Source organism: Coffea arabica, chromosome 8e (genome assembly GCF_036785885.1).
Source record: "Coffea arabica cultivar ET-39 chromosome 8e, Coffea Arabica ET-39 HiFi, whole genome shotgun sequence".
In the NCBI taxonomy this organism is placed as follows: Eukaryota; Viridiplantae; Streptophyta; class Magnoliopsida; order Gentianales; family Rubiaceae; genus Coffea; species Coffea arabica.
Window position 1 is genome coordinate 48613992 of NC_092324.1, and position 11498 is coordinate 48625489.

Below are 11498 nucleotides of genomic sequence, written 5' to 3' on the forward strand. Positions count from 1 at the left end.
GACATGGCCGTGGTTTCATAGTGTGCCGGTTCCGATTTAGAAAATAACGATTTCAGTTCTTTTGAAAAGTGGAATATGAACCAATTCTTGTACAAACAGTTATGATTACAGTCCCGGTTCTTGAACCTCTAGTTTTGATTCGATTTTGATTTCAATTTTATTCTAATTTCTTTCGATTACGATTCTAGTTCTTTTAGTTATACTTAAACACTTATTATTATTAAATTGATTTTAAAAAATATGACAATGAATGTAGAAAAGATAAAAGAACTATGTCGCATTATCGTGTGCAAGAATAAAAAAAATCTCATTTTTGATTAAATTGAATCGATCTTAAACTTAGATTAGTATAGGGTTTAGACTTACTAATGAGATGGAACAATGGGTTTTTAGATTAAGATTGGGGTTGCTTGTGTTGGTTACTAACTATTAATATTGAATTCTAAATTGACCAAATAAGTTTAGGTAGCAAGTGCATTTGCAAACGGTTTTTAAACCGTCGAATTTTTTGTGAACTTAAACTTGAACTTTTAATCACAGTTATGGTTCTGATTCCAATTTCCAAAATTCGGTTCCAGTTTTAGTTCAACAAAACCGTCGGTCCTGATCCGGTTCAAACCTGAACTATGGCCACCTCCGGTTAGGCGTGTCGGGCTTATTAGTGAATGGACAAGTATACCCTTGACTAAGTTAAGCAAGAATAATGCACCAGACAAATATTTGTCGGCCTTGCTAATTTACTAATTAGTTCACTTCGTGCACTGTTAATTGACGGGCTAAAATAATTTGGATGTACGTAAAGATGACCTACGTAGCTAATCATTTCAGTGCTGCAAGACTGCAAATGATGAGGATCCATCTATATTCTAAATTGTTGCTGATTAGTTATTGATTGTTTGTCAATGGTCCAAGACAATATTATCTTTTACTAATATCGATGTGCATGGTGGGCCAAATCCTCTCAACATCCAATTGGACCCAAAAATGTAAATGTAAGAATATAATTAGTTTTGATAGTTTCAACAGATTCTGCACTCCGTGTAAGCCCAAAGCAAAAGCAAAGTGCATCCACACAATAAAGGCCCCATCCTAGTCAATATTCATTCTTCAACTACAACTTTCAAAGAATAAAAAACAAACAGTTAATTTTTTATATACTGATAGTGTAAAAATTATTTTATATGAGCGGATCTAAATGCATGATAGGGTTTAATAAGAAGATTTAATATTTGAATAGAAATTAATAAGTGTCATACATCTGAATATGATAGTGTAAAGAAATCTTTATACTATCCGTATATAAAAAATTTCTTTAAAGTTTAGACTAGCGAAATATATGTCCAACTTCACGTTGATAGAGAATAATAAACTCCGTCATCAAGACTTCAGTTGTTATTCCACGTCGTTTGCTGGATTAGGAATCCTTCGGCCATGATTCCAAGTCGAGCCATGAAAGAACGAACCAACAACAGTATTGAGCTTCTCATCATTTCTGCCAGAATATTGGGCCTAACTTTCGTGGACTACATACATGAGTTTCATGCAGACTTTTAGCCCTAGCAAAACAACATTTTGTTCCATATAACTGCATTGGTTATCTGCCAAAGGATTTCTAGGGGTGGATTCTAAAGGATAATGATTCTCAATGGTTAGCATGTTTTTGCTTGTGGTCTTTGGATGATATATTCTAGTATTCCTTAATCAGTTGATATTTAAAAATAAAGTGATAAAGGCGAAAAAAAAAAGAAGGTGGCAAATTTTGCTTATTCTTGTTTCTTGGAATTCACCCAAGTACAAAAGGCTACTAAAATTAGACACCCTATAGATTGATTAGAGAACATGCGAAGCCACCTAAGGAAAGGTTGAAACTAAATGTTGATGGTTCTTGAAAAGAAGGAAAGATGGGAGTTGGAATTTAGTACATGATCATGATGATAAAAGATATGTACTAGCTGCCTTATCAGAGGGGTCTAGCAATGTTGTTGATGCAGATTGCAGAGCATGCAAGATTTTGGCAATATTGATGCGTTTGGCTTCGAAGGTGATTCTTGTGGATTAATGGAGAAGTTGTTCAGTTGATGATTCTGATTATCCATGCATTACTACTTCAGTGGAAGAAGCTTGACTGCTACTCAATTCAACATGAACATGCAGGATTGTACGTGTATCATGTATGTAGGAGAGGGAATGCTGCTACATATCTTCTTACTCATTTTGGGTTTAGATTGAATTCTAGACTTGTTCGGTGGGATAATTTTGCAAGCTTTCCTTGAAGTGTTGCTGCTGATGATGTAAATGTTTTCGTTAATGCCAATGAAATAAAGTTATTTTCTATTCAAAAGAAAAAGGAAAAAAGAAACTGCATTGGTTATTATTGATAATGTTTGCTCATATAGAAAAATATGTTGACACGACCTGATAAAAGGAATAACAAAAATGGAATTATTTTACTGAGGCTTCTCCACATAAAGACTGCAGTGTTATTGGGTAAAGTCATTTTTTCAAAAAATTGTGTCGAGGGAATTTGTTTTTAATTTTTTTTAACAAGGGAAGGGTGGGATGTAGTGTTACTTTGTAAGGTTTTTTTTTCAATTTTGTCTAGCAGAGAAAACAGGGAAGAGTGAAATTTAAAAAGAGCATGACGACTTCTTTTTAATGTTTTCTATTAGAAAAAAGGTGTGATTTAAAGAACGAATCGAGTCCTCAGCCATTGGTGCAACCCATTAATTCAGCTATTTACTCAGCCCATTAATTCAGGTCGAAGAGAAGTTTTGTTTAAGTATATTACAACTGTTTTCATAATTTTACCCCAATTCTATCAAGCAAATTACACTATTGTACAGTGTCAGTCTATAATTTCTTTTTATAGTAACTGATTTAGATTAAATTCAAATCAATGAATCATGCATATGTAGTGATAAAAAAATCACTCCATTATATAAAAAGTTAATTTTTTTTGTTTTTGTTTTTTATTGGATTAGGCTACTTTACTGTTTACACCCTATTCTTTCTTCTTGGGAAAAGGAAAACGGGAAAAAAAAAAAAGAAAAAGAAGAGACGGAAAAATCTGTTCAGAGAAAACTTGTTGGTTCTCCTGGTAAAGAGCCCTAAATCCTAATTACTCCTCCGCTGCAGCATTCTTCCCTGGCTGACTTTACCCATCCTTTACCGCCGCTTTCGGCCCTTCCACCGGGGTGACTTGCCGCCTAAGGTGCTGAACCTCCATTGACCTCGAGTCCTCGACCCGCTGCCCCAATTTCCCCCACCCAGCAAAAAGTCCTAGGCAGAGAGCCAAGAACTAAAGCAAAAAATTTTGCTAATCTCCGCAGAGTTTCCAAAGGAGGCAATTTTCCACCTTGCAGCAGTAACCATTGACTGACTAGAACTCAGTTGTTGTCTCCTGGTACTCGTTGGAGAGAATCAACATCCAGCTCAACTTGTGACTGAGAGTAAGAGGTACATTTCCATTGTTTTTCTTCTTAAGGTGTAATATTTCTTTCTCCGGTGATAATGATGTTGTAATTAACTGGTTATTTTGATGTTCTCTTGCTAAATCTCTCACCGTGTTTCTTCAGGCAGTGATAGAATCTCTTTGCGCTCTTTTTGTTTTCGAATTTCTTAACCTTAATTTGAGCAAGAAAATAAATCACAACTTTTTTGGGGGATAAATATTAGTGACTGTATTGGGTATTAATATTTCGGTGTAGTTAAATAGTATATCCGCTTGAAGTTATAACTTTGATCCCCCTTATACCAGTTTGCTGCTAATGGTTAATTCAGTCTTAAAGAGTATTGTTGTGGAGTTTCCTGATGAACCAGTCGCAGAGCATTATTTTTTGGTAGCTTCTGCTCCGTAATATACGTGCAGAATAAAGTATGTGTAATATACGTTCAGAATAAAGTATGTATTCAGGGGGGAATGTTTATAACTAATCGTGGGATGATTTTGACAAAAAAAAAAACTGTGGGATGAAGGGTACCTAAATAAATTTGCATACATACCATTATCAAGTATACCATGTAAAAGATTGTTGTTGCGAATGAGAGTTAATTCGGGAAAAAGAATTGCTCATAGAAGCTTAGGTTTTTTTAACTACTGAAGTTTCTTTAGTTTATCTTATCATGGATATAAATTGGATACCTGGTGTAAAAAGATTGGCGGTCTTAACTATCAGTATACCGTAGAATTATGATGATGACTAGGAAGTGTGTACCAAAAGAAAGAATAAAGGGATAAGTTGTGTTCAGACATCTGGGTACCAGATTGAATATTATCTTGGCTGCTTGTGAAGTGTAATGTAATCTGAGGTTTGTTAAGTTTAGGATTCACTCCTAGGAGCAGTGCTATTGCTAGCTTTCCCAACCTTCAGTATTACGTTACACTCGCTCGAGATTGATGTTAATTTGTAGAATGTAAGGGCATGCTCACTGTGCTATATTGTTTTGTAGTAATCTCTTACCCTTTTGCTTTTTATTCATTTGTCCTTTTTGAGGCTCAAAGAGGTTGACAATACATGTCTTCTGTTGTTTTCCCAGCGGATAATATGTCCAAAGTGAAGGATAAAAAGAAAAGGTTGAGATCTGTGGCACAGCACACAGGCAATACTGATGAGGCTTACAAAGTTGATCAGCCCAATAGCAAAGGTTGATTTTATGTAATTTAGAGTAGTTGTTATTTACTGAATGCACAAATTCAGGTTAAGGAAAATTTCTGTGGCCTTTGACAGATGAACTGGGAGAGCATGAAGACAATCATGCTAAGAGAAAGTTGAGGAATAAGAAACGAAAGAATAACCAGATAGCTGAAAGAGAAAGTATTGACAGGGACAAGACTTTTCATGAAACAGAAGATGGATTAGGTGAACAAAATGGCAGATCCGATGAAGTGCAAGAAAACGAGAAAAGAAAACTAAAGAAAAAGAAGAATAAAAAGGAAAAGAAAGCCCGGTTCAGCAACATGAAGTCTATGGTTGAAGATAATTCTGAGCGACAGATTGGTAATAAAGAGGAGATTTGATATTTCCTTATTGTCTTGTCTTATGATGAATTGGTTGAATTGCTTCATTTTGTAACAGATGGATTAGGGGAACAAAATGGCAGATCCAATGAAGTGCAAGAAAATGAGAAAAGAAAATTAAAGAAAAAGAAGAATAAAAAGGAAAAGAAAGCCCAGTTCAGCAACGTGAATTCTATGGTTGAAGATAATTCTGAGCAACAGATTGGTAATAGAGAGATTTGATATTTCCTTGTTGTCTTGTCTTATAATGAATTGGTTGTATTGCTTCATTTTGTAACAGATATAACCAGGAATTTTGGTTTCCCATAGGTAAGTCGAGAGAAAATCAGAATAAGGACTCTAGATCATCAAATTTGGAGGAGAATTTAATACAGAAGAGAGATGCTGATGCAGATGAGATCTATGAGATTTCTTCTGGGGATGAAGACTACTCAAAAGGAATGAAAAGTATGAATTGTTTCTATTGGAAATGTCTTTCTTTGGCCTCATTAGATTGCTCTCTTTGAAGCATGTCTTTTTCTAGGCAATCTGTCTTATCTAACCCACTAATTTTTCTTTTTGGTGAAATAGAATGGATTATGGAATACCATCAGCGAAGACCAGGATTAAAAGTACTACAGGAAAGAATTGATGACTTTATAACTGCTCATGAGGCACGGGAGGAGCAGGTATTTTCTTCTATTTTGTATTCACCATTTTCATTGCTGATAAGCGATCGAGCACAAGGTGCATTAGCTTGGAAATGGAGGACCTGGGGAGTTTCAGTGGCCAAATGTAATGGAGCTTAGATATACAAATTCTGTTTCTGAAGAAAAGATATACAAATTCTGTTTCTGAAGATTCTTCATTTGATCTCACTATTTTTACTCATCTTGGTACAGTAATTAGCAGATAATTGCTTAAACTTGCTGGGTATCATTGCTATTGATGCATACTGTTTCAGTTATTTTTTTGGTTATCTGAGGTTTTTCATATTCTGTTTATTCCTTGCATCTAGTCCTTATTCCTTTATCATTTTTATTATGTTACGGAACTCACAGGAAAGAAAAGAAAGAGAAGCCCTTGCTGCTGAAGATGGATGGACTGTTGTTACTCATCACAGAGGCAGGAAAAAGACAACAGATACTGAAACTGGAGTAACTGTTGGCTCTGTTGCCCAGGCTGCTGTTCTCGACAAAATGGCCAAAAGGAAAAGTAAAGGAGTGGGGCTAGATTTTTATCGCTTTCAGAAAAGGGAAGCACGGAAAAATGGTATGGTTTATATCCGTATTAAGTTGATTTTAGAACCAAATATATGGCTGTGATGGTTGTATTTTGGCTAAATATTCTGCAATTTCTGATGCAAGGTTTTTCTCCCCCTCTTCCACAACCCAACCCCCCCCCCCCCCCCCCCCCCAAAACAAAAAAAAAAAACTTCAAATACTGCATAGTTTCTTAGGTTTTTTTGCTAGTTGAAAAACTTCATCTTTAAGTACATTGGCAGAAACTAGTATGGTTGACCTACCTGGTCACTGAACCTTCTTTTTTATTTTTTTTGGGATATTCTTCAGAAAAAGCAGGAAATTTTTTTTAATTCTTAGCTCTTGGAATGATGCAAAACTTGGTAGACTTAATAAGATCTTGGTGAAGTAGACAATGTAGGAACTCTTAGTAGGTTTTATGTTGAAGACTTGGTAGACTTAATAAGATAGCTGCCTACTCTCCCCTCTCTCTACACCTTCCTTTTTATCTCTGTGTTATAATATCTGACAAGGTACATCCTGCTTTTCTTGTCGGTTAAATGGCTTGAATTTGAGTTTGCATGTTCTTTTCGAGTATTACTGGTCCCAGAGGCTATCTCTATTGAGGATGTTGGTCAGCTCTGTTAACAAACCAAATTTTTTGTCAAATTGAAGTTGACGAAGTTAAAAATGTAGCAATATATCCATTTCACTTTCTTAGTATGGTTGAAAGTGGTTTGATGACTCAGGAGGAGGGTGCCTTATTCTTGATCTAGGTTTTCTATGGGTTATCTTGATTAGTAATTATTTCACAAAGGACGAATGAAGTCGCACTTCTTGTTTCACGGCAGGTGGAACCAATGTCCCCTTCTATTTAGATTCCTCCATGAACCATAAAAGATAATCACATCAGCTAGAAACTTTTTCTGCTTAATCATGATTAGCATGTTTCATTGTATGTTCTACAAGTGAATGTTTCTGGCTTTTTCTTTTCTCATAAAATTGATATCAGTTTTTTTAAAATTTTATTTTCCCTGCAGAGATTTTGTTGCTGCAAGACAAATTTGAACAGGATAAAAGGAAAATACAGCAATTAAGAGCAGCGAGGAAATTCCGACCTTATTAAGTGCTTCTAATATGTATTTCTAGGAAATGCTTTCCTAATTTATTTGAAGTCGCAACGTTTTTAAAATCCATAGAATGTGCGTCAATAGATATCATGGAACTGATTTTAATCTGTAAAGGATGGAGAACAGGAAAAACAAATAAGCTGTCTGAGTATGATTTTTGTTGTCAGTGGAAATTATTAATATTTTTTTTTGGAGCAGTTGCCACTGGAATTGGAAACAAAAACATTTGAGTGAGAACTGAACATCTAACATGTCCAATCAATAACGTTTACGTGGTGAATTACAGGAGAAAAGATAATGGGTTGATGGAGGATCTTTTACTTTTGAGAGGAGTTTTGAAGTAGAATATGATGGGAGGAGTGTGATTACGCGGAAGGGTTTTTTTTCTATAAATAAATTAAATGTGCTTCTTTTCAAAAGAGTTTTAGGTCTTGTTTGGAGTTGCAGTGCCTTTACCAAAAAAAAAAAATCTTTTTAAGTATTAAAAGTATTTTTAGAGTATTTGGTAATTAATTTTTCATAATTTAAACAGTTCAACTTTTGATAATTTCTAAGTACTTATGTCAGAAGTGTTTTTTTTATAAGTCACGACAACTCAAATAGGGCCTTAATCTTTTTGTAATCCCATCCAAAATTCTTCTTGGTTCTTTTCGTTTTAATTTGGTGGAAAAAATGGATTCAAATTGCATTCATATATATATATATATTAGGTCGGATGGATGAAACAATTCAAAGCAGATGCAAAGTTTTATTGTTGTGTCTGCTCTCTGTATCCTTGACTTGAGGTACTTGTTCTTAATTTCTACAACTTTCTTGTTAAAACTGGAAACTAGCGTCGAGGGTTTTTGACTTTTTGATTCTCTCCCCCTTCAAAACCACCGATACTTCAAATCTGCCACCTTCTTTCGAAGATGTTCTCCCCTTAATCATCCAATCCACCCCAGCAAACCATCCATATTCCATACAACTTTTATCCTGCTTGCAAATATTAATGTATACGTTTGGATAGTATAATTTGGGGAAAAAAAAGTTTACAAATATTATTTTGTTTACATCATAAGTATAATTTTTAATTACTTTTTTATCTCACATACATCACATCACAAAAAGTACTAGTATACAGGTTCGAAAAAACACACTCCTAGCAAGTTTTTTTAAATAATATTTTGCTTATATAATAAACATATTTTTCAACCCACCTTTTTATATTTTCTATCATCTTTTTATTTCACATACATTACATTATAAAAAGTGTTACAGTAATTATTTCAAATAATATTCTATCCAAACAAAGCCGAATCCTCCAGGCCCATCCAATAATAATAATAATAATAATAATAATAAAATCCTCAGAGAAAAGAAAAATGAAAAAAAAGAAATGAAAAGATGACGAAATGTAGCTGCATTTTAGCTGATGGGTGCTAATTGGACAACATACTGAAAGTGGGCTTAGGCATTAAGCAAGTTAGATCAAGATTACCCATCAGGTTGTGCCTAGGAAGAGCTCGACAAGAGGGTTTCAAATTTCAAGTGTTAATTCTTTGGCAACAAGAAAATTAATTAAAAAAAAAAAGTGTTTAAATTAAACATGACTATTTGCATTCATATAATAAGTATCTGAGGTTACCCATTAGAAAAGTCTATATGTTAACTAAGTTGAAGAATTCACTTGAGTCAAAACTTGGCCATGTAAATCGTTAGTTCAAAGACGTTGACCTAGTATAAAAAAGAAAAAAAGTGTTTTGACCAAATTATTCCTTAACTAATATTTGAATGGAATTCTGGAAAATCTTACCCAGGAACACACGTAAACTACATGTAATGACTTACGTGGAGTAACAAGTGTACTAAGTTGCTTAGTAAAAAAAAACCAATTTTAGTACTAAGTAAAAAGTTTTACGAAACTTAAGAGGATTTTCTTGAATATGACGGTAATTTATTGGGCTTGGTTATCCACAGCAATTCGGCATGATTTATACATAATTCATTTGTAAAATACGTCAGAGTCCGAAAGCGTTGTAAAATGATTTTTTTTTTTTTTTTTTGAAGGATCCATAATGATTTCTTAGAACACTTGTAGAAAATTTGTGGCGATTGTACAATTTCTCAGGATTGACATTTACAGAATCCAATTCTGAAGCGCGTACAAAAGCGTGCAATGGTAAATCTTAGCAGTGGCCATGTTGAATACTGGAACATATATATAGGACTGTTCAACCCAAACTTTAAAATTGGTGATTTAAATCGGTTTGGCTAACGGGCTTCCTCCGTAATGACCTCAAGAATTAGTTTTTTTTTTTATTTAAAAAAAAGAATCTAAATATAGAGGCACAATAATTACGAGGGTTTTTCTAACGGATGCCTTTAGAGCAGTCGTCAACACACTTAGTAATTACTTAACCTACAATTTATGTATATATACTAACAATTATTATCCTCTTTTGTATTTATATACTTTCTATATTTAATCTTACATATCATCTCTTATATTTATTTACATTCCCTAATTAATATTATGTTTTCAAAAATACAATACTTAAAATATATTTTAATCTTATATTTTAAAAAATATAACACCTAAAATATATCTTAACGAGTGTTCTATGAGCACCTATTAGACAGACGGATTGTATAAATTTAAGTAATAAATTAGGTGTAATATAAGTGTGCTAATACATATCCCTGACACCATTAACAAAATAAACAGTACACCTTAAATTTGGAAAATATAACCGGAGAAAATAGAAGAGAACCTTTCCTTAAGAATCCGACCAAAGGCCAAATAAGAGATTAACTGCCAAACCGAACAAATCCCTTTCGATAGCTAACCATATCTAATAATTAGGTTGCTTTAAAGTTCGACAAATAGGGGGGTTTTGCTACCTAATTAAAAGGTTATTATCAAATGGCCGTGTTTTAATAAGAGCATTGTTATTAAACCCGGCCCGGCCCCGCAGTTCGACCGGTCAACCCGGCGAACCGGCCACTAAACCGGGCCGGTTCTTCAATTAGATCGTTTCTGCATATGAACCGGTGACTTTTCAACGGACCGGCGGTTCAACTGGATTAAACCGGAAACCCGGCCGATTTTGTGGGCAGACCGAGTTTGAGGAAAAACTTCAGACCTTGGGTATTGTTTGTGCATAGCTCACCACCAGGCCACTTTGTCACTTGTTCATTAAAGGCCATTCTTATGCTATATGAATGTTTTGTTAATTTCATCTTTATTTTTTTAAACTCTCCAAAACAAATGTATTTGGAATCTTTTAATAAAACTTATGACCCTTATATTCTATAAATTATAAAATAGATTTCAAAAATAACATATTACATAATTTATTTTAAAGACAAATATTATTTTTTAAATATTTTTTTGCATTTAAAATTTGTAAATAACCTAGATAATTACAATAAACATCTACACTTGAAGTTTGGTGGATTACTAATTAAATTTATGTTTTGCTGATTCTTATATGAATTAAATATTCTATAGCAAATTAAATTAAATGAATATTTGTTATGACATTATTTATTACAATTTATCTCATATATCCTATATCAAAATTTATAAAATATAATATTTAAATATATGTAGTGACCCACTGGTTCAACCACTCACCCACCGGTTGAACCAGTGACCCGTTGACCCACCTCCTTCGCCGGTCTCCTCTCCGGACCGAGTTTAATAACTATGAATAAGAGTAACAAATTGACGCAATAAATAACACTAAATAGAAAATCCTTCACCTGGTGCCAGGGGGACCAAATTTGCCCCGATCAGGAAAAATGATTGCTTGGTCCAGCTTATGGGCCCAATAACCCCTTGGTCCAAGTTAAATAACATTTCGGTCATTTCGCTCTCTATTGTCTACAAATCAACGGCGACGCAAATATTAGTCTATTATTCTGTAAAATTACCTAATTCTTGATCGTAATCATGTATGGTTCTTGACCATAATTATGATATAGTTACCTGATGCAAGTTTAAAGCCTGTGTTTCGAGGGCTACATTTTTGTCTAGAATTGCTACGTAAGTGTATGTTCGGTTTCAATCATCATCGAAAGTTAGGACATGTGTTTCTGAAACTTATACTGATTCTTAAGGATCGCTTATCAATATCTTTTACAAGA

At 33.9% G+C, this 11498-nt stretch overlaps 1 protein-coding gene across 1 annotated transcript; it reads left to right on the top strand.

Moving 5' to 3' along the window:
• Positions 1 to 3128: 3128 nt before the first annotated feature.
• LOC113702725 (uncharacterized) lies at positions 3129 to 7564 on the top strand. Its single transcript, XM_027223852.2, has 8 exons — positions 3129 to 3456; positions 4537 to 4644; positions 4728 to 4997; positions 5076 to 5222; positions 5327 to 5464; positions 5588 to 5685; positions 6058 to 6268; positions 7278 to 7564. The coding sequence occupies exons 2-8, from the start codon at positions 4545 to 4547 to the stop codon at positions 7361 to 7363; spliced, it is 1050 nt and encodes a 349-aa protein (XP_027079653.1). The 5' UTR covers positions 3129 to 3456; positions 4537 to 4544; the 3' UTR covers positions 7364 to 7564.
• Positions 7565 to 11498: the final 3934 nt, after the last annotated feature.